At 40.6% G+C, this 24,674-nt stretch overlaps 1 protein-coding gene across 1 annotated transcript in view; it reads right to left on the reverse strand.

Annotated features, from left to right (window-relative positions):
• The window catches only part of znf292b (zinc finger protein 292b), a 201,122-nt gene that overhangs the window by 104,305 nt on the left and 72,143 nt on the right, over positions 1-24,674 (reverse strand). Inside the window, exon 2 of the mRNA XM_072265905.1 lies at positions 18,432-18,586. Within this exon, the coding sequence (XP_072122006.1) occupies positions 18,432-18,586 (155 nt within the window). The remainder of the gene's footprint in view (positions 1-18,431; positions 18,587-24,674) is intronic.

Consider the following 24,674-nt stretch of genomic DNA (forward strand, 5'->3'; position numbering starts at 1 on the left):
AGGTATGTAAAAAGGAAAAGACTGGTAAAGACAAATGTAGGTCCCCTGCAGGCAGAAAAAGGTGAGTTGATTATGGGGAGCAAGGACATGGCAGACCAATTGAATAATTACTTTGGTTCTGTCTTCACTAAGGAGGACATAAATAATCTTCCAGAAATAGTAGGGGACAGAGGGTCCGGTGAGATGGAGGAACTGAGCGAAATACATGTTAGTAGGGAAGTGGTGTTAGGTAAATTGAAGGGATTGAAGGCAGATAAATCCCCAGGGCCAGATGGTCTGCATCCCAGGGTGCTTAAGGAAGTAGCCCAAGAAATAGTGGATGCATTAGTGATAATTTTTCAAAACTCGTTAGATTCTGGACTAGTTCCTGAGGATTGGAGGGTGGCTAATGTAACTCCCCTTTTTAAAAAAGGAGGGAGAGAGAAACCGGGGAATTATAGACCGGTTAGCCTAACGTCGGTGGTGGGGAAACTGCTGGAGTCAGTTATCAAGGATGTGATAACAGCACATTTGGAAAGTGGTGAAATGATCGGACAAAGTCAGCATGGATTTGTGAAAGGAAAATCATGTCTGACGAACCTCATTGAATTTTTTTGAGGATGTAACTAGTAGAGTGGATAGGGGAGAACCAGTGGATGTGGTATATTTGGATTTTCAGAAGGCTTTTGACAAGGTCCCACACAGGAGATTAGTGTGCAAACTTAAAGCACACGGTATTGGGGGTAAGGTATTGGTGTGGGTGGAGAGTTGGTTAGCAGACAGGAAGCAAAGAGTGGGAATAAACGGGACCTTTTCAGAATGGCAGGCGGTGACTAGTGGGGTACCGCAAGGCTCAGTGCTGGGACCCCAGTTGTTTACAATATATATTAATGACTTGGATGAGGGAATTAAATGCAGCATCTCCAAGTTTGCGGATGACACGAAGCTGGGTGGCAGTGTTAGCTGTGAGGAGGATGCTAAGAGGATGCAGGGTGACTTGGATAGGTTGGGTGAGTGGGCAAATTCATGGCAGATGCAACTTAATGTGGATAAATGTGAAGTTATCCACTTTGGTGGCAAAAATAGGAAAACAGATTATTATCTGAATGGTGGCCGATTAGGAAAAGGGGAGGTGCAACGTGACCTGGGTGTCATTATACACCAGTCATTGAAAGTGGGCATGCAGGTACAGCAGGCGGTGAAAAAGGCGAATGGTATGCTGGCATTTATAGCGAGAGGATTTGAGTACAGGAGCAGGGAGGTACTTCTGCAGTTGTACAAGGCCTTGGTGAGACCGCACCTGGAGTATTGTGTGCAGTTTTGGTCCCCTAATCTGAGAAAAGACATCCTTGCCATAGAGGGAGTACAGAGAAGGTTCACCAGATTGATTCCTGGGATGGCAGGACTTTCATATGAAGAAAGAATGGATGAACTGGGCTTGTACTCGTTGGAATTTAGAAGATTGAGGGGGGATCTGATTGAAACGTATAAGATCCTTAAGGGATTGGACAGGCTAGATGTAGGAAGATTGTTCCCGATGTTGGGGAAGTCCAGAACGAGGGGTCACAGTTTGAGGATAGAGGGGAAGCCTTTTAGGACCGAGATTAGGAAAAACTTCTTCACACAGAGAGTGGTGAATCTGTGGAATTCTCTGCCACAGGAAACAGTTGAGGCCAGTTCATTGGCTATATTTAAGAGGGAGTTAGATATGGCCCTTGTGGCTACGGGGGTCAGGGGGTATGGAGGGAAGGCTGGGGCGGTGTTCTGAGTTGGATGATCAGCCATGATCATAATAAATGGCGGTGCAGGCTCGAAGGGCCGAATGGCCTACTCCTGCACCTATTTTCTATGTTTCTATGTTTCTATAATCCATCTGCTAAAGACTATACCTTCTTCTCAACAAGACATAAAACTTTCTCTTGGATAGATTACATTCTTTATATCCTCCAGTCTGCTGCCTTTAGTACACTCAATAGAATTTTTGCCCAGACATCTATCTGATCACAACCCAGTCATATCTATATTTAATTATGGTAAAATTAAAAATAAGGCTACTAGGTGGAGGTTTAACTCCACCCTTCTAAAAAACAATGAATTTCTGTCACAACTGAGAACAAAACTGACAGAATTTATAAATTTAAATAAAAATAGTGTCTCAGATGTGACAGTGATTTGGGCCTCTATCAAGGGTTTCTTACGAAATAACGCCATATGGTTCAGTTCTCACCTACATAAAAGCCGGCTTCAAAAGATTTCCACCCTAGAAGAAGAATGTAAGGTTTTGGAGAATGATCTCAAAAGGAGATACACCATAACAAAAGAAAACGAGCTCAAAACAAAACAAGCAGAATTAAATGATTTATTAAGAAGCAGGGCAGAATATATGATCCATATAACCAAACATAAGTATTACGCAGAAGGCAGTAGACCAAGCCATCTTTTAGCTCTAATGCTCAAATAACAGGAAACTAAAAGGTCTATGCCAGCAATTAGATGTGCTAAACGTGGAGTAGTATCTTCAACAGAGGAAATAAACGAGACATTCAAGAATTACTTTAAAGAGCTGTATACAAGTGGTTCAGTTCCTTCTGAGAATGACTTCACAGATTTTTTTAGTGGATTAGACCTCCCTACATTGTCATTAGAGGACACCAAAACTCTAGACTCTCCTATTACACTGGATGAGCTACTTAAAGCAGTCAAAGCTACAAATAAAGACCATACGCCAGGCATAGATGGCATACCTGTGGAATTTTACCTAGCACTTTAGGATATTCTTGGACCAGTATGGTCAGAAACATTAAATTATGCTTTTGGAAATGGCGCTTTCCATAGAGATATAAACACAGCCCTGATCACAGTTATGCCTAAGCCCGGTAAGGACCCCTTGGAGTGTGCCAATTACCGTCCAATCTCCTTGATAAATGCTGACCTCAAGATACTTTCCAAAGTCTTTGCCAGTAGACTTGAGACAGTAATTGGGAAAATAATTAGCCCAGATCAAACGGGCTTTATCAGGGTGCGTCTCGCATCTGATAATATTCGCCGGCTCTTACACATACTGAGTGCAACACATAAAATCCCGCCTGCCTGTGGCCTGCTATTTCTAGATGCTAAAAAAGCATTCAATCGGCTTGAATGGCCATATCTTTGGAGAGTTCTAAAAGAATTTAAGTTCGGCGATAAATTTATGAATATGATTCAAACACTATGCTAATCCTTCAGCCTGGGTATGTGTGGGAGGAGGTTTCTCAGAGTTATTTGACATAGGACAGGGCACACGACAAGGGGACCCTTTGTCTCCTTTAATTTTTACTATATCTATTGAACCGCTTGCCCATTTAATTAGAAACTCTCTCAGATCGCCCCTATTACAATAGGTATAACATCACATTCAGTATCACTTTACGTGGACGACACGCTAGTTTATATGGCAAATGTTCAACAAACTCTCCCGTATGTTTTAAAAACACTGGAGCAATTTGGATTTCTTTCAGGATACAAAGTTAATTTGTCAAAATCAGCACTGATGCTGATTAATACGGCTAAAAGTAAGGTGTCTCTCCCTCTCCAGGTTAAGGTTACAAATGAGGTCCTCTACTTGGGTATTAAAGTTAATATTTTCCTATCATCTGTGGCTAAAACAAATTACTCTTTAATTTTGAAAAAAATAGAAGATATTAATAGATGGAAACACCTGCCAGCATCAGTCCCAGCCCGTATATCAGTCATTAAAACGAACATCTTACCCCGCATTAATTTTATCAACTCAATGATGCCACTTGCACCTCCAGCAGGATATTGGCAAAAATTGGACTCCTTACTATGATGCTATGTTTGGAATGGTAAACGACCCAATATAAAATGGTCAGCTCTACAATTCAAAAAGTCAGATGGGGGATTGGCATATCCAAATTGTATCAATGGACATTTGTATTAAAAAGTCTTAGCTATTGGATGGAGGAGGATAAAGTTTCATCATGGAAAAATATAGAACAAGAGCTAATAGTACCAATAAGGTTGAAGGACTTTCTCCTTATAGGTATGTCTACCAAAAAAATCTGATTTGTATTACGGTCCAATTTTAACCCATATGCTACAAGTGTTTAGAGCAGCAGAAAAATTCCTGAAATTTAAAAGCATACGGTGCAAATCATCTCCATTATGGAACAATAATCGTTTTCTATCTGGGGGGAAACCATTCACTAACAGAACTTGGGAGGATAAAGGTATTACTATTCTTCAAGATATTAATTGGGCAAGTACTATCCTTAGCTTTCAAGAACTGGTATCTCGATATAATATTGATAAACATTCTCTTTTCTTCTATTTTCGAGTAAGATCAGCTTGTAAAGCCTACGGCGTTCCCTGGGGGTCAGATTTAAAGGACCATCCCATTTTAAGTTGGATACAGAGTGCTCCAGGACAGATAGTGTCATATATCTATGATAAATTAAACTCCCAGAAATATATGCCCACATCGGAAATGAAAGCCTGGGATAGGGACATATCTGAATTGGGACAAGACTTAGACTGGGATGCGATTTGGGATAATGCTGCCAGAGCTTCGAAAAACCCAAATCATCGGTATATACACTTGAAATTTTGTCATAGAGCATATTTAACACTGAGAATTAGACATCAAATGGGACTGGTTCTTGACCCATACAGGTTTCCCCCGCCATCTGAAGGTACAGTGTTCCTATGAAACAGTTCATAAGCCAAAATATCGTAAAGCGAAGAAGCAATACCATTTATATGGGAAAATTTTGTGAGCGTTCGCAGACCCAAAAATAACCTACCAAATCATGCCAAATAACACATAAAACCTAAAATAACACTAACATATAGTAAAAGCAGGAATGATATGATAAATACACAGCCTATATAAAGTAGAAATACTTTTCCACAACCATCACTGCACTGTTCTCCGTAGCGAAAATCTCACACAAGCGCTATAATGAATGCAATATACTGAAACTGTTTAGTGAAAGAATATATTCTTGTTATTAGTTGGAATGCTGAAGAATGACAAGATTTTAAACTAATGGATAGGAGAAAATCAGAGTTCAAGTCAGGTACCAATATGACAATGTGACAATGGTTAGAGGCAATGAGAGCCCTTGCTTCCCTGGCACTTTTCACTTAATCCAGGCAATTGAAAAAGGATAAATTCCAGTAAAAAAGTACAACCACTTTAAAACTAATGAACACATGTTTCATGCATGCCTTAATAACAATAGTCAAGGTAGAAGAATTAGTGACAGAGGTAGTCTTAAGCTGATAACCAGATAATTAAACTTTCAAGCCTGAAATTCCCCTGCGCTCTGATGTTGGATTGTCTTAATGATGAAATAATACAATTTCAAAACAGCATTGAATAAATATGTTATCCTGTTAATTTTGTGCCTCTGAATACTGACAAGTCTGACTCGTCTACTTGCTACGCAAGATGTAACTAGCTTATTTTGTTTGCTATATGTAAGGCAATAAAGCATTAAGGGCATTCTGGAGAATAGCATAAATAAAATGGAATTGGATATTATGCAATAAAATCTAAACTCCAACAGATTTATTATGGTGAGAAGCATTTCTAGCATTTTGACCTCATGAACCAACATATGCAATATTATCCATCTTAATTTAATTTGGTAGACTTCTCTATTCTTAAACTGCTTATGTGTAGATTGTATAGATGTACAGTATATATACCCTTTAATGAATTGAGTAGGCTGATCACTGGGCATTACTTGAACTGCTAGTTTAACTATTTTTTCAAAAAGGGGGAAACAATATTTATAAAATGCCTGCAATTCATCAAATTCGTAGTTACGTGAGAGATTTCCTGTTGTGTCACCTTGAAATTTCATAGAACATAGAGCAATAGAGTGCAGAAAAAGGCCCTTCAGCCCACAACGCTTTTACATTTTTCTATTAGCTGTCATTTATTTGTTCCTCTATCTGTCGGCATCTATTGAGAAACAAAGTATAATCCCCAACAGAGTGATTGCATTCTTATTTTTGAGTTCTATCCATGTGGCCCCAATGGATGAACACTCATTATGTCCTCTGAGGGCAGCTGTAATATTCCCCCGATTAGTAATCCAAAATTCCTCCCCTTCTTTAACCTCTCTATCGCCTCTAAAATACTGAAAACCAGATGGAGGTGCCAGTCCTGTCCCTCTCACAAGCAAATCCCTGTAATGGCCACAACATCACAGTTCCATGTATTAATGCAGATGTTAAACTTATCTGCCTTACCCATAATACTCCTTGCATTAAAATAAACCCACTACATCTCATATGCCACACTATGTTTACCAACCAGCCCCTGCCTGTTCTTCCTTTCAGACTTACTGATCAAAACAACAGGAATTCTGCAGATGCTGGAAATTCAAGCAACACACATCAAAGTTGCTGGTGAACGCAGCAGGCCAGGCAGCATCTGTAGGAAGAGGTGCAGTCGACGTTTCAGGCCAAGACCCTTCGTCAGGACTAACTGAAGGAAGAGTGAGTAAGGGATTTGAAAGTTGGAGGGGGAGGGGGAGATCCAAAATGATAGGAGAAGACAGGAGGGGGAGGGATAGAGCCAAGAGCTGGACAGGTGGTAGGCAAAAGGGATACGAGAGGATCATGGGACAGGAGGTCCGGGAAGAAAGACAAGGGGCGGGGGACCCAGAGGATGGGCAAGAGGTATATTCAGAGGGACAGAGGGAGAAAGAGAGTGAGAGAAAGAATGTGTGCATAAAAATAAGTAACAGATGGGGTACGAGGGGGAGGTGGGGCCTTAGCGGAAGTTAGAGAAGTCGATGTTCATGCCATCAGGTTGGAGGCTACCCAGACGGAATATAAGGTGTTGTTCCTCCAACCTGAGTGTGGCCTCACCTTTACAGTAGAGGAGGCCGTGGATAGACATGTCAGAATGGGAATGGGATGTGGACATGTCAGAATGGGAATGGGAATGTGATATACTGCGTCTGGTGCTCCCGATGTGGCCTTTTATATATTGGCGAGACCCGACGCAGACTGGGAGACCGCTTTGCTGAACATCTACGCTCTGTCCGCCAGAGAAAGCAGGATCTCCCAGTGGCCGCACATTTTAACACTCAGGTTGGAGGAACAACACCTTATATTCCGTCTGGGTAGCCTCCAACCTGATGGCATGAACATCGACTTCTCTAACTTCCGCTAAGGCCCCACCTCCCCCTCGTACCCCATCTTTTTATGCACACATTCTTTCTCTCACTCTCCTTTTTCTCCCTCTGTCCCTCTGAATATACCTCTTGCCCATCCTCTGGCCCCCCCCCCTTGTCTTTCTTCCCGGACCTCCTGTCCCATGATCCTCTCGTATCCCCTTTTGCCTACCACCTGTCCAGCTCTTGGCTCTATCCCTCCCCCTCCTGTCTTCTCCTATCATTTTGGATCTCCCCCTCCCCCTCCAACTTTCAAATCCCTTACTCACTCTTCCTTCAGTTAGTCCTGACGAAGGGTCTTGGCTTGAAACGTCGACTGCACCTCTTCCTAGAGATGCTGCCTGGCCTGCTGCGTTCACCAGCAACTTTGATGTGTGTTACTGATCATAACACCTACATCACCATCAACTTGCTGATCTGGTGCTCTGGTTCTCACTGCCTGCCACTCCAGATTAAATCTTCCCAAGTAGCTCTAGCAAACCTCCATGTGAGCATATTGGTTCTCTAATTCAGGTGCCACCTGTGCCTCTTGTACAGGTCTCACCTGCCCTGGAAGACAGCACAATTGTCCATATATCTGAAGCTCATCCACTTCTACCAGCTCCTTAGCCACCTACAGAACATTTCTTACCTCAAAAGCACATGGCATGGTTAAAAATCCTGAGATTACAAATTTTTAAACTTACCACCTAACTACCTAAAATCAGCTTGCAGGACCTCATCTCGCTGCCTGACCATGCAATTGGTACCATTGTGGCCACAACCTCTGGCAGCTCACCTCAGCCGCACCCCTCAGAATGTCCTGTGTTTGCAATGTAATATCTTTTACCCTGATACCAGGGAGGCAACACACCACCCTGGAGTTTCATTTGCAGCCACAGTAATGTCTAACTATACCGCCATTGAGGTTTTTTTTTAAATCACTGTTGCTTTGGCTAACTCCACCCTTCCTTGCTGATCCTCAGTGCTGGTCACTATGCCATTGACCTGACTGCTGCTGCCATTCTTAGAAAGGTCATCGCCCCAATAGTACCCTGTTACTGAGGGGTGATCACATGACTGACTACTCCTCACTGTACATAAACTGCTCCTCTCTAGACAGAGTTAGGAGCACTGAGTTTTTGAGAGTGCACATAATGGATGATCTCACCTAGTCCTTCAACACCACCTCATTAGTCAACAAAGCACAGCACCATTGTGTGTCCTGAATAGCTACATCACCATCTGATATGGGGATTGCAAGGCAACTGACTATAAGACCCTACAAAGGGTTGCAAGGACTACTGAGAGGATCACGTGGGTCTCTTCCACCGATCTGAGATATTTATCAGGATCGCTACATACACAGGGCCCTTATCATTGTCAAGGGTCCCTCCCATCCATTCCACAATCTCTATGAATCCGCCCCTCCACCATCAGACAGGAGGTATATAGTATTAGGACAAGGTCTGTTTGGATGGGGAATGGCTTCTTTCTCCAGGCCGTGAGACTACTGAACTCCCTGCCGTCATCCAGGATTCAACACTTATGAAGCGGCAGTACTGTAATATTGTCTACTTTTTAAACTTGTGTCGTAAGTGCATCTTATGCTGAATGTCAATCTCCTAAATATATTTTATTATTTGTGGCAATATTACTTAATGTTTTGTGTGAGTTACCTGTAATTTGTTGTGCACCTTGTCCAGAGGAGTATTGCTTTGTTTGGCAGCATACATGTATCCAGTTGAATGATAATAAACTTGAACTGGAACTCAAACCACTTTTTCCCTATTCCCTTTTCGTTTTTCCCTGGTAGTCACCCAACTACCTGCAGCCTGCACTTCTGGCCTGACCATTTTACTCTAAGTTTTATCTATAACGCTCTCAGCATCCTGGATGACTCTGAGTATACCCACTGCTCTGACTGCCATCCTGACTATATCTAAATATTAAGGATAATCTATTTGCCTGTTTTTACCTATACCTCTGCTCTGCCTACTCAAAACCTCTTCAGCCATAAACTCCTGAACTTAACCCTCAAATGCAGCACACAAACGCAGGCACTTCCAAAAACAGCTGCTCCAAAAGGTCACACTCTTGTTTACCTTTGCCTTCTTTATTTTGGTTAATTATGAGGCACATCAGCCAATTAGAAATGCTCCTTTGACCTTGTTTCTAAAAAAAACAATGGACTTTCCTGGCTGCTGCTCCGCTCTAGGCTTGAAACACACTAATCAGCCGTAGTCACAGAGCACTTTTAAAGTTGCACTGTGAACTGCTTTCACTTTGTTACTTTATTTTTGATTTTCTTTCATTGAGGTAATTTGTTATTGCTTAAATGTCTAATTTAGGTACGAAACACAGAAATACTTTCTTCCTAATCCCTGCAATCACATACTCCAATCATTTCCCCAAGAGCTAACACGGATCACAAAAAAATGCTTTCAAGAACAAAATCACTCAGAATATTCCAACTTTAAAAGAAAGAGGTGATGCATTTTGAGAGGGCAACAAGAGTAGGATATACACAGTAAATGGTAGGGCCTTGGGTATTTTGATGAACAAATGGACCTTGGGGTACAAGTCCTAGTTCACTAAAAGCAACCACACACGCAGGGAGGGTCGTGAAGAAAATGTACAAGATGCTTGCTTTCATGGGTCTTAACACAGAATATAATAGTTGGAACATCACGGTATAACTTTATAAAAAGGTTACTTAAGTCAGTATTGCACGAATTCTCGTTGCCACTCTATAGTAAAAACATCTTTATGTGGAGCGGGCACAGAGGAGATTACAGTTATAAAGAAAGACTCGATAGACTATGTTCGCTTTCTCTGGAGGGAAGGAGGTTGTGGGGGGTGACCCAATAATAATATACAACATTATGACTGAGAAATCGTAAACATAAGAGATTCTGCACATGCTGGAAATCCAGAGCAACTCCCACAAAATGCAGGAGGAACTTAGCAGGTCAGGCAAATCGATGGAAAGGAATAAACAGTTGACGTTTTGGGCAGAGACGCCTCACCTGGACCTGTTGAGTCCAGATGAAGGGTCTCAGCCCGAAAGATTGATTGCTTATTTCTCTTCAGAGATGCTTCCTGACTTGCTGAGATCCTCCAGCATTTTGTGTGTGTTGCTTTGGATTTCCAGTACCTGCAGATTTTCCCGTGTCTTTGAAGGTCTATCCTGGGCCTGGCATATTGATGCAATTACAAAGATGCAGCTATTGATGCAGCTGTTTTCATTAGGAGTTTGAGGAAACCTGGTATGCACCAAAGACACTCATAAATTTCTACAGATGTATGTACCGTGGACAGCATTTTAGCTGGTTTCATCACCGTCTGGTTAAGGGGCCTCTGCACAGGATTGGAAGCAGCTATAGGAAGTTGTAAACTCAGCAGCACCATCATGGGCACTAGCCTCCCCAGCATCAAAGACATCTTCAAAAGGCGATGCCTCAAAAAGATGGGTTCCATCATTAAGCACATCCATCACCCAGGATCTACCCTCTTCTCATTGCCTCCATCAAGGAGGTGGTTCAGCAGCCTGAAGACACACACCTAACATTTCAGAAACAGCTTCTTCCTCTCCACCATCAGATTTCTGAATGAATTGCTACCTCACATTTTTTCCCTCTCTTATTGAACTACTTATTTATTTGTTATATATACTTGTTATAATTTATAGTTTTTTAAATTAGTTTATTTATTTAGAGGCACCACATGGAACAATCTCTTCAGGCACTTTGAGGTGCACCACCCAGCAACCCACCCATTTAACCCTAGCCTAATCACAAGACAATTTACAATGACTAATTAATCTACTAATTGGTATGTTTTTAGACTGTGGGAAGAAACCAGAGCACCAGGAGGAAACCCCCACACACACAGGAAGGAAGGTGCAAACTCACTTACAGAGGGCGCCGGAACCGAACTCCAGACTCAACACCCGAACTGTAAAACCGTCACACTAACTACTACATTCCCCTGGTGCCTCTTGCGTATTACAAAGCAACAAATTTCACAGCATTGCCAGTGATATTAAATCTGATTCTGAAGATACTGTTTATGCTGGATAGTTTAAACCAGGGGTAGGCAACCTTAAGCACAAATGATTTTCTAGCATGCGTTATTCATTAATTTGAGGCAAAACATAACTAGATGTATTTAAATGGGTAATTCCCATATTTCAAGTTTTTTTATGGCATTTATCTGGCCCACCGTCCACTCATTAATACGTGATCCAGCCCACAGAAGCAAAAAGGTTGCCGACCCCTGGTTTACACCAACATTTAAAATACAAGATATATCAAGAAGAATGATTACCATTAAAAGCAATTGTTTCTCACAGATTTAGATTGAGAAGTATAAAATAAGCGACTTCATGATTGTGGAAGAGCTGATTGTGGAATTCCGGAAGGGTCAGAAGAGGAGAGAGAGTGAGCAGTTTCAAGTCCCTGGGTATCAAGATTTCTGAGGATCTAACCTGGTCACAACATATTGATGTAGTTGTATAAAAGGCAAGACAGTGGCTATGCTTTATTAGGAGTTTCAAGAGATTTGATATGTCAACAAATACACTCAAAAACTTCTATAGTGGAGAGCATACTGTGGACAGCATTCTGACAGGCTGCATCACTGTCTGGTATGGAGGGGGGAGGAAGGGGCTGCTACCGCACAGGACCGAAAGAAGTTGCAGAGGGTTGTAAATTTAGTCGGCTCCATCTTGAGTACTAGCCTACAAAGTACCCAGGATATCTTCAGGGAGCGGTGTCTCAGAAAGGCAGCATCCATTATTAAGGACCTCCAGCACCCAGGGCATGCCCTTTTCTCACTGTTACCATCAGGTAGGAGGTACAGAAGCCTGAAGGCACACACTCAGCGATTCAGGAACAGCTTCTTCCCCTCTAGCAACCGATTCCTAAATGAACATTGAACCCTTGGACACTACCTCACTTTTAAAAAAAATACAGTATTTCTGTTTTTTTGCACCATTTTTAATCTATTCAATATACGTATACTGTATACGGAATAATATTTACTTTTTTTTCTTCTTCTATATTATGTATTGCATTGAATTGCTGCTACTAAGTTCACGAATTTCATGTGTTAATAAACCTGATTCTGATTTGTCATAGGTTTTAAAAAAGAGCAAGAATATTATACAAATACATCAAAAATATTTAATTACTTCATATCAACTCCAGGCTACGAGGTGGTAGATCTACTTACTTCAAAACTTCCAAGGTAATTTTTCATCATACACTTTACAGGCAAAGGCCCAAAAGCAAACAATGATCTTAAGTTGATTTTGATATTAATTTTCTGATATTAAATTCTGACAGTATTGTGCAGGCCTACTATAGTTCCACATCAGCCAAACGCAGCTAAACAGATTACACTGCACATGCCCATCCACCCGCGGTATGACCCAGTTTTTAATATGAGATGAAATGAGATGAAGCCATGATTGTGATCCTCCGAATAGGACAAAAAATACACTGGGATTACAGCACAGAATCAATCAATTAAAAATAATTATTTTTTTTAGAATAAATCTTGTAAATGTTTGATCAGAAATATTCAGACTGCATGAAATTCTTATATTGTGTTTACTTCAGATTTTTATAAAACTTTCATCCTTGCCCTGTTGATCCTATAGGGTTTGCTGTTCCATTTAGTTTGGAAACAGATAAAATTAATGGATTAAAGGCTGCTGGTTCCTTAAGGCTGGGGGCAGGGGGGGAGGGTAGTGAGGATAAGCTTCCTCTACCTATTAAATGCTCCCGATGGCAAATGCCTCAAATACCTTCTGAAAAACAAGTCCAGCTTTTGGCCTTCATGTGTAGTTTAGCTACTAAGCCTGCCTGAACCGTTTCTATTGACCGGAGAAGGGGCAAGGGAAGGTTACTGGCACCTTAAAACCAGTTGCTTTGGGCAGATGGACTTGTCAGCCGTGGTTGGCAGCTCGCCTAGGAGAAAGAAAATTCTGATCTCAAACCTCCGCTACCATCCGGCTGTGTCCACTCATAAGAAAGGCTTCCCGAGTATACCCGAAGGTAAAATCCAGAGCTGGAGTCCTTAAGGCAGTCCTACATTGATTTCAACGCTGACCAGCAAGTCGTGTGATGACTTTGCTACCTGTTTCATTGCCATTCCTTTGGATTGATTGGCTGCACTGGAGAGAGAAGCCTGCTGCACGGACATCAGCTTGCTCCCCATATCGTACTGCACTGGCTAGCATATTGACTTTGACAGCTAGGATGCAACATCCATGGTCGACCCTGACCAACGGAGGGCATCAAAGGTCACAACATGCCAGCTTTCTGTTAGCAAAACTACAGTGGAATTCTTCGTCACATTGCTGAGAAGAGACTAAACTTGTTGTTTGGCAGTTTGAAGATGCAGCAGCAAGACACTAAAGATGAAGTGGATTATAAAATGCTTTTTTAATCCCTTGATTGTCAGAATTAACTTAGAAAAATTTAACACCTTAATAGCAGGATGGTGGGACAATGGACATAAAATGTCACACAACCAATCCAGAATCTGGAACCACAATCCACTGACAAAAGCTCAGATCTCCCTATGGTAGCCATCAACCTTGAAGCTGGTAATATTTTAATCATTTTGGTAATCATGAAACTGCAGTTTTGTCATAAAATCCCATCTGGTCACTAAAATCCTTTCACAAAAGAAATCTGGTGATAAATCTGGTTGATGAAGGAAGTGGGAAGTTGAAGAACCTCAGTGTCCACAATGAATATATTTGTGGGAAACACATGCAAATGGAGAGACTGACAGTCTAGACCAAGGAACCAGACTGGAGTTAGCTGCACACAGGATCATCCGGCATTCTGAAGGCATCATAAATAAAACCTTTATCTGATATGGTCACACCTCAGGTGCAGGCTGGAAATAAGCAGATAACCACCAGGATAAGTAAGGAGAATAGGCAGACATAGCAGAGCTCCCTGTGGCCATTTCCCTCACTAACTAATGGTATAGCCCCTTGGACAATGTTGGATGGCCTTTCAGAGGCCAGCACCAGCAGCTAGATCAATGGCACTGTGACAAATGGAACGCTTGCCTTCATTGGGAGGGGTGTTAATATTGAGGGCAGTGCTGGTATCCCACTACAGGAAGGATGTGGAGATTGTGGAAAAGATGAAGAAGAAATTTACCAGGATGCTGCCTGGTTAAGAGAGCATGAGTGTCGGAGACTGAAGGAAGACCTGATAAGAGACTTTTAAAATTGAGAGGCATTGATAAGTTAGACAGTTGGTATCTGTTTGCCAGGGTAAAAAAGTCAAACATCAGTGAAGATGCTTTTAAAGATTTTTTTTTGGTGGGGGAGCATAGAGAATAGATGATGGGTAGTTTAAAGGCAATATGAGGCACAAGCTCTATTTTAAATAAACATGAGTGTGGTAGGTGCCTGGAATAAGTTCCAGGGCAGTAGTAGAATCAGGAAGTTTGATGGAATTTCAAGGGACTTTTAGATAGATACATGAATATTAATATGGGATACGGATGACAAACAGGAGGAGCTCATTTAATATAAATTGCCATCAAGATCAGCACATGGGATCTTCTGTCTGTACTGCCCTATATTAACTCCAGGCCTCCTCCAAGCATTACTGTAATCAAGAATAGATGCAGTTAGGTCAGAATAAAACTGAAGGAATATCAGTCTCAGCACCAAATTCTGACTTGCCAAAGTTGCTTCCAGCCCAACTAACCTTTTGTTCACTTCAAATTTACAAAACTTGCAGCTATGACACTGAGTACTGAAGTGGAAAAGCTTCCCCATGGGAGGATCAAACAACAGCCTGGCTTGGCTGAAGTCCTAGAATTATACTTACAGACTACTTGCCAGATTCCTCTAACACTATCGTATCCCACCAGCATGACATACCCAGTATGCCAGCACAGTGGTAGGAGGGATGGCATTCAGCATCCTCAACCTTAACACCAGAACCATTAAACCTCATTACTCAGGCAGGTCAAGTGAGAGAAAGGAAACCCCATCCTCATTTACAGCTATTATTCTCTGTCGGCTAATGAAAGAATTGCTTCAATATTAACCTTCAAGAGTTCTTCATTTCATATTCATTTTCAGGGACTCATCCCATGTTCTTAATATTTATTGCTTACATATTTAAGTTTTTTTGTCCTTTTTATACTTGCGCAGTTTGTTGTCTTTTGCACATTGGCTGTCCGTCTTGCGTGCAGTTTTTCGTTAATTTTATTATGTTTAATTGTACCTACTGTGAATGCCTGCAAGAAAATGAATCTCAGGATAGTATATGGTGACATACAGGTACTTTGATAACAAATTTACTTTCAACTTTAACCATCATTTGGAAGAAGCACTGAAGAACAGTGGAACCTAGTATATCCATTTATGGTAAAATTCACCACTCCACAGTCCTTCTTGAGATAAAGATAAAGACCATCTTCTGAACAGTGGGGTCTAACGAACAAAGTTAAGGAAGATCACTTTATGAATAGATTAGGGGCAAGATGGAAATCAGAGAAGTACTAGGGCTCATTAGAGATCAGAAGATTGAGCCACAAAATGCAAGTGACATCTTAAATACTTCTCATCCATACTAACTATTGAGAAGGACACTGTAAACAAAGAATTTGGTGATGGTCGGGAAGGGGGAAGATGATGTGAAATTCTGGAACACATTGTCATTAAAAAGAGTATGTATTAGATGTCTTGGTGGACTTAAATGTGGATAAATTCAAAGGCCCTAATAAGATGTACCTCTGGCTACTTTGGGGGCCAGGGGAGGAGCTCAGTGGGGCTCAGACAAAGAATTTTAAATAGCCAGATGGATAGTCTTAGAATACAGAACAATAATGAAAAATTGGTATAACGAGCAGAGCAATGGTATATGGATAAATGTGTGGTAATTTGGAAGAACAAGGTAGGAAACAGGCCATGAATATCAGGCCCTCTTTGCAGTACTCCAGAACAGATGAAGCCAAGGATCCGGTAAAATGGCAACTGGGTAGACAAGATGGTGAAGGTGTATGAGTTCTTACTTTCATTAGCTGGGGCGTAGAATAAGAGCAAAGAGGTTATAATTCAACTTAATGTTGGTTAGGTCACAGCTGGAGGACTTTAGTACTTAGATTACATTTGCTAACTTTCAATCTGTGGGAACCACATAAGAGCAAGCATTCTTCAAATTCTTCCACCTCCTTCATTCTTCATTCCTGACAAAGGGTTCCGGCCCGAAACGTCAACTCATCGTTTCCACTGATGCTGCCCCACCTGCTGAGTTCATCCAGCGTACTGTAAGAGTTTACAGAATCCTGGAAGATGATAACCAGTGCATCTATAACCTCCCTAGTTACCACTTCCTTCAAAACCCTAGGACAAACATCTTTATCTTTCATTTCTTCTAAATTTCTCAAATATATTGTTTTCTTACTAATGAGCACCTCATTAACTCTAGATCTGTAGTCTCCTGCTATTTCTATTTTTTTCCTGTCTTCCATTAAAATATTTCATTTCTTTATTTTTTACTGTAATTTCTCATGTTAGTTTGCAAGTTGGTTCTGCTTATCTTTATATTTTTATTTTACAGAGGATGTTCTTAAAGTTGGTGTTTGTTTCTTACTAGCATTCTCATCCCTTCCTTATCAATGCCTTGGATGTCTTCTGCTTGATTCGGAAACGTTCTGTTTTCAAGCTTTATGCTTGTTCCTTCCAACTTTGCAAGCTTTACCTTGGATACCATGTTTAACTATCTTGGTAGCCTTGTTTAGTCAAATTAGACAGGGAGACTACATGAAAATAACTATTAAGGACAGAAAGTAAGAAATACATCCGCTGTTTGACTAGAAGTGTAAGATCTTGCCCTCAGAATGCAGAAATAGCTAGCTTTTAAAAATTGTAGCTTTACATACATTTCTCAATGTATGCAACAAAAATACATTTCTTGTGAGTGGTTCAGGCAAGTGGTTTGCAATATATATCTGACCAACCCCGTAAAATTGCACGACCATCCTAGTCTCAACTATTTTCAATGTTTAATTTATTCATCCGCCAGGATCTGAATGTTGCTGCAACATACGCATTTATTGTCCACCTCTGATTGCCCTTGAGGTTGTGGTGGAAGGGTGATCTCTTTGTACTGTTACGGTCCTTTATTTGAAGACTGTAGTGCTGTTGGATAGTGATTTCCAGGAATTACACCCAGAGACGATGAAGTATCAGAGATGGAGTGCCACCTGGAGGGGAACTTGCAGGTGGTAGTGTTCCCATGCCACCTATTCCCTGATCCTTGTTAATATTAGCTGCAGGTCTGGCAAGTGATGTGGCTTGGATAAATACAACAGTGCATTCTTTAACTGGTTTACAGAGCAGTCACTGTGCACCATTGGTGGAGAGAATGGATGATAAAGGTGATGTACGCAGTGCCAGTTAAGTGCACTGCTTTGTACTGGATGACGTTTAAGTTGCTAAGTGTTGCGCATATGCTTACTCAGGCAAATTGAGAATATTCATCATGCACTTGATAATGTTCTTTGTAATGAAAGGGCTTTGGGTGTCAGGAAGCGAGTTACTCACTGCCTTGGACCAGCTCTTGTAACCGCAGCATTTGTGTGACTAGACCAGTTAAATTTCAGATCACTGAAGACCCTCAAGATGCTGACAGAGGATTTGGCAATGGAAATCCATTGAAGATTAAAGGTAGGTGGCTAGACTGATTCTTGTTAATGGCCATTATCCAATACCAATGTAGAGCTATCGTCACTTGCCACCTGTCAGATCATGTCTGAATGTTGCAAAAGACTCACTGCTTGTAGGCAGGAAGGTCATCTGCATTTTGAAAAGCTGGATATTCCAACAATGGTATTCAGGAAGTCTACTCTTTGGCTATCTTCTTTTGGACAACACTTTTATTGATAGAATTTCCTTTATGCAATTGAGAAGTTTGAGGAAGAAAAAAAACAAGTCAGAAAATGGAAATTTCTGGCAATTAAGTTTTCACACATTTAAAATAACTGAAGAATGATGAAATTCACAATAGGTAACATTTATGGAAGTCAGTTGTTAACACAAATTTGTATTCAAACATCCACCTGTCTCCAATATTAAAAAATCATGACTATTCTGCACAATATATAAGATTATTGTTGCAAGGTTGTTCACCTATATAGCACTGATGTTATTGTTCATATCACCCAAAAATCACGCAAGTTCTGGGTTTAATAAAAATTCTATTCCCATTACCTGTTGTTGGTAGTACTTACAATGCTAGTCGGTCAAGCACAAAACATACATTCTCACACTCCGCAGTGAGGCAAGGTCGTGCTTTTGAGTAATTCTGTATGGCTACAGTATACACTTCCAATAAAGGTAAAGGATCTTCAGATATCTTCCACTTCCCAGCATACTGTACAAGTGTCTGAAATGAAAAGTTAAAAGTCAATGAAGACACAAGAGGACACAAGAGTCATCCATCACCCCACCACTTCAGTCCACCAATCACCTCTTATAACAAGAAGTAGAATGGATCCAGTTAATCGGCCCAGTGGTTAATCAGGGCAGCCACTTACTTGGGACAACTTTTAAAGAACGAAAACCATCAAGAAAATAGCTGGATTCCCTTTGTTTATTTGGGACACTATGCCACTTAATTGGGACAGGAGATGGCTACTGAACAGTTTCTAACTAGCGTCAGTTGCATGTACTTGTGTGGCCGTTAGACACTAAACCATGCTTACAGTGATCAGTTTTAAAATAGCATCAGTTGCTTGTGTGTGTCATAAATAGGAGTGATTTTTGTCACTGATAGTTGCCGAGAAATAAGCAGTAAGACAATTCATAACTGTTTTGCTCACTGTGGTTTCAAGCATTCAAGCTTGGAGATGCCAGAAACGGCTGGGAGTGAAAAATGAAACTACTTCACTACTTCAACAAGCTAGAAACACAAAGAATTTGAAAGTATTGACAATCATCTTGAATGTTACAATGAATGGCTATATGGGAGGCAGGGTTTGAGGGTCGGCAAAACATTGTGGGCCGAAGGGCCTGTAATGTGCTGTACTATTCTATGTTCTATGAAAATGAAGACTTGGAGGATGAAATCATTGAAACCATTGTATGAAGGCAGTCTGTTATCCAGACTAGGTGTCTGTGCTAATTTTGTTAACTTACAGTCAATCAAAAGCTAGATGAACTCTCGACACTAGACAGCTAGACACTAGATGAACTCCTCTGTTGATAACTATTAGAAACTAATGCAGTTTTAAAGTACTGTAGTAGTATTGGTAGTGTCCTAATTTGTTCTGTACTTCATTTAAAATTATAATTTGCTACTCAAACAGTAGTTTGTCCTTTTTATACCTTTTAAACTATTTCCATGAAACTTCTGCTAACTGGGGCAGCCAAAATTAATTGAGCCAAAATGTACTAGTCCCGATGTGTCCCGATAAACTAGAATCCACTGTATTATGGTTTCTAGCATCGCATCTGATTTGTAAAGTTACAGGGAAAAAAAATTAGAGACCGACATTTTGACATAATACTTCCCAAAACCTCTCAAAAATTTGATCCACAAGCAGCTAATTTATTCTAACCTTAAGTACTTCTCAATTCAGACTAGCAAACAGTCCAACAATTGCTTGTGTTAATGCAGTATCCAAAAGTTCCTCACTGTTGAATAATCAGCCCAGGCACTGAACCAAAAGATTTTCATTTAACATTATTCACAACCCCACAAAACAACTCTTCAACAGTTTATGGTGAAGAAAGTACTTTCAAAGTGTTGCTGTAATGTAGGAAAAGCACTCAGGCTATTTCTGCAAAATGTAATAAAAAGTCTAGATAAGCAGGTGATTGAGGGATAAAGATAGGATAATGAGGGTATTCAATATGGAAAGAAACCTTGGTCAGGTATCTAGTGAGAGTGAGTAGGGGAGGCAATTAGGTTTCAGAAGGATCTCTGGACCTTATGATTGAGACTACAGTGTCAACGATTGACCAACTGATTGAGACTGATTATTGGTCAGGAATAAGTGAATTTTTTTCAACTAGAAAGGGTAATTAATGAAGTGACCCAAGAATCAGTTTTGACCCTCAGGAGGAGACACAATGTAGAATGTCCAAGTTTACTGATGACAATATCTGGACTCTGCAATGGGAAGAGTGAATGGGCAAATGCAAATGAAGGCAAGTGTGTGATTATCCACTTTAACAAACTGCAGGCTATTATCTTAATCAGAGGAACTACAAATGAGTGAAGAAGAGGGATCCAAGTTTTCTTGTGCTACTTAATGGTTTCCTGTTCTCACAAAGGTTAACATGCAGATAAGACAAATAATTAAGCTAAATGGCATATTGGTCTAAGTATTATGGGTTTCAAGTTTAAATAAATAAATATTAGCATAGTTTTACAGAGTATTGGTGAGACCACACATACAGTTTTCTATCACTTAAACAAGGAAACAAGTGCCAGCGTTAGAGGCACCCAGAAGAGAGTCACTTCCTGAATGAGAAGATTGCCCTATAATAACCAGTTTAAAACAAAAGACTTGTAATCTTTGGAGTTTAGAAGAATGAGGATTGAGAATAAGTGTCAAACTTAAAATGTAAAGGGAGCAATCACTTTGCTGGGATTATTCTTCAGGCTTCCTAACAGTGTGGTGTTGGTGGTGGTGATAGTGGTAGTGAAGTTCAAAGTTTATAGTCATTGGCCCACTCAGTCCATGCCAAGCCATTGAAACCGCCTAGCCCCATCAACCTGCATGCAGACCATATTTCTCCATATCCCTGCCACCCATGTACCTATCCAAATTTCCCTTAAATGTTGAAATCAAGGAATGTACCACTTGCACTAACAGCTTGTTCTACACTCTCATAATCCTGACTGGTTTCCCTGTGTCCTGCCTTAAACTTTTCACCTTTCATCCTCAACCTCCAGTTGTAGTCCCACCCAACCTCAGTGGAAAAAGACTACATTTACCCTATTTATACCCCTCATAATTTTGTATATCTCTCTCAAATCTCCCCTCAATCTTCATGCTCCAAGGAATAAAGTCCTAACATATTCAATCTTTCCTTATAAACTCAGGTCCTCCAGTCCCAGCAACATTCTTGTAAATTTTCTCTGTACTATTTCAACCTCACTAACATCTCTTCTGTAGGTAGGTGACCAAAACTGCACACAATACTCCAAATTAGGCCTCACCAATGTCTTACAACTTGAACATAACATCCCATCTCCTGTGCTCAGTACTTTTCTTTATAAAGGCCAATGTGCCAAAAGCTTTCTTTACAATCCTATCTATCTGTGCCACCACTTTCAATGAATTATGTACCTGTACTCCCAGATTCTGTTGTACTACTGCACTCCTCAGTTCCTTACCATTCACAGTGTAAGATCTACCCTGGTTAGTCCTACCAAAGTACAACGCCTCACACTTGTCTGCATTAAATTCTATTTGCCATTTTTCAGCCCATTTTTTCTTGCTGGTCTAGACGTAGTTTTGTGTTGCAGGAAGTATGGGATACAGAGAGAGATGATGAGAAATAAATTAAGGGAGTTGGGGATGCAGGAATTCACATTAAAAGGGTTGCTGGGCATGGGTGAGAGAGCATAAATCCGGATATTTTTAGCGTTTTTAAGGGGTACAGGGTTTTTTTTTTATAGAATATGAGGAATAAACAGGAATAGGATACTAGGATGGTCAAAGATGGGAGGGTGAAGTGTAGGTTTGTATATATATATATATATATATATGTGTGTGTGTGTGTGTGTGTGCGTGTGCGCGCACACGCAATTGGGTGAAGGGATTAAGAATGTATGTCTAGTGCATATTCCGGAGCAGAGGGTGGCGGTAATGCACCATTAAGCTGGATGCCAACCGCCGTAAAACAAGATACAGACAGACAGGTCTAGATCCCACAGCAAGCTCTGATAGTCTTCCTCACTGTCCAATACACCCCTAATCTTGGTGTCCTTCTCAAATTTGCTGAGCCAGTTAACCACATTATCATCCAGAGCATTGATGCAACTGACAAAACAGACCCAGCACTGATCCCTGTGGCACTCCACTAGTCACAGCCTCCAGTCAAACAGGCAACTATCTACTATGACTATCTGGCTTCTCCTACAAAGCCAATGTCTAATCCAATTTATTACCTCAATTTATTGCCTAGTTACTGAACCTTCTTGACAACTTCCCATGCTGGGCCTTGGCAAATGCCATCAAGACAATATCCAGTTAAGACTGGTTAGACATGACCTACCACACACAAAGCCCTGTTGGTTATTCCTAATCAGTCCGTGTCTATCCAAACACTCATATCTGGTCCCTTAGAATACTTTCCAATAACCTCTCCACTACTGATGTCAGGCTCATTGGCCTATAATTACCTGGCTTACTTTTAGAGCCTTTCTTAAACAGCAGAACAAAATCAGCTACCCTCAATCATCCAGTACATCACATGTCACTAAGGAAGATTTAAGTATCACTGCTATGTCCTCCTAGTTTCTGCATTTGCCTCCCACAGGGTCTGAGGGAACACCCTGTCAGGCCCCGGGGATTTATACATCCCCAATTTGCCTCAAGACAGCAAACACTTCCTCCTCTGTAATCTGAATAGGGTCCATGGCCTCACTGATGCTTGGCCTTACTTCTATAGACTGTGTGTCTCTCAAATAAATACAGATGCAAAGTTGCATTTAAGATCTCCCCCATCTCTTCTGGTTCCACGCATAGATGACCATCCTGATCTTCCAGAGGACCAATTTTGTCCTTTGCAATGCTTTTGCTCTTAACGTATCTGTAGAATCCCTTAGGATTCTTTTCACCTTGTCTGCTAGGGTAACCTCATGCCTTCTTTTAGCCCTCCTGATTTCTTTCTCAACTGTTCTTTCTTATACTCTGCAAGTACCTCATTTGTTCCTACCTGCCTAAAACCTACTTTACACCTCATTTTTTTTTTTCTTAACCAGGGCCTCAATATCTTTTGAAAACCAAGGGTCCTTAAACCTATTATCTTTACCAGGCACATAAAAGCTTTGTACTCACAAAATTTCACTTTTGAAAGCCTTCCACCTACCAAGTACACCTTTACCAGAAAATAGCCTGTTCCATTCCACACATACCAGATCCTTTCTGATACCATCAAAATTAGCCTTTCTCTATTTTAGAATCTCAACCTACTGACCAGAACTATATTTTTCCATATTTATTTTGAAACTAATGGCATTATGATACAAGATACAAAGTGTTTCCCTACACAAACTTCTGTCACCTGGCCTGTCTCATTCCCTAATAGGAAATCAAATATCTCATACCCTCTTGTTGGGACTTTCATGTACTGATTAAGGAAACTTTCCTGAATATATTTGACAAACTCAATCCCACTAGTCCTTTTACAGTATGGGAGTCCCAGTCAATATGTGGAAAGTTAAAATCAGCTACCATCACAATCTTATGTTTTGCAATAGTCTGTGATCTCTCTACAAATTAGTTCCTTTAAATCCTGCAAACTGTTGGGTATTCTATAAATATAGCCCCATTAATGTGGTCATACCTTCTTATTCCTCAGTTCTACCCATAAAGCTTTACTAGACAAGTTCTCAAGTCTGAGGACTGCTGTGACATTTTCCCCTGACAAGAAATGCCACTTCTCCCCCTTTAATTCCTCCTGCTCTGTCACGTCTAAAACAATGGAACCCCGGAATACTGAGCTGCCAGTCTTGCCCCTCCTGCAACCGCATCACACTAATGGCCATGATATCATAATTCCAAGTGCTGATCCATGCCTTGAGCTCATATACTTTTCCTACAATACTTATGGTATTGAAATTTATGCAGCTCAGACATTAGTTGCATCATGCTCAACCTTTTGATCCCTGATTTTGGCTGAGATCTTAACAACAAAATAAATTTATTATTAAAGTACATATATGTCACCATATACAACCCTGAGATACATTTTCTTCAGGCATATTCAATTTCTTCTGTAAATCAATTTTCATGTTCTTAAAGAGAATTAAGTATTCTTGTTTATTTATGAGAAGGTTTAAATAAACTTCAGTTTTGCCTGGGACCATTTTCAAGCTATTCAAGGATGCACTATGCTGACAGCAGAATTACAGAAATTTACAGCACATGGGAAGGCCTATTGTGTTCAAATTGGATCACACTTCCCAATCTTTTGACAGCGCAACAAATTATGACTGCTCAGTACTTATTCACCTACTTTGTAAGGGTAATAAGATTTTCTGCCTCCTCCTCTTGTAAGGTTGCAAGTGCCCGATTACAACCACAAATTTATTGAGAGAAATAAATTTAATTGAACCAATCAATTTATATCTACTTTATTAACTTCTCTAAAAAAAAAGTGAATAAGTAGTTTCTGTCTACGTTGTTGAAGCCCCTCAATCTTGTGTACACTTAATCTCCCTTCAGTCTATGCTTCAAAGCAAATAATCCCAACCTAGACATACCTTGCAACCCCGGCAATACCCACAGCAATCT

The sequence above is a fragment of the Mobula birostris genome, chromosome 8 (genome assembly GCF_030028105.1).
Source record: "Mobula birostris isolate sMobBir1 chromosome 8, sMobBir1.hap1, whole genome shotgun sequence".
In the NCBI taxonomy this organism is placed as follows: Eukaryota; Metazoa; Chordata; class Chondrichthyes; order Myliobatiformes; family Myliobatidae; genus Mobula; species Mobula birostris.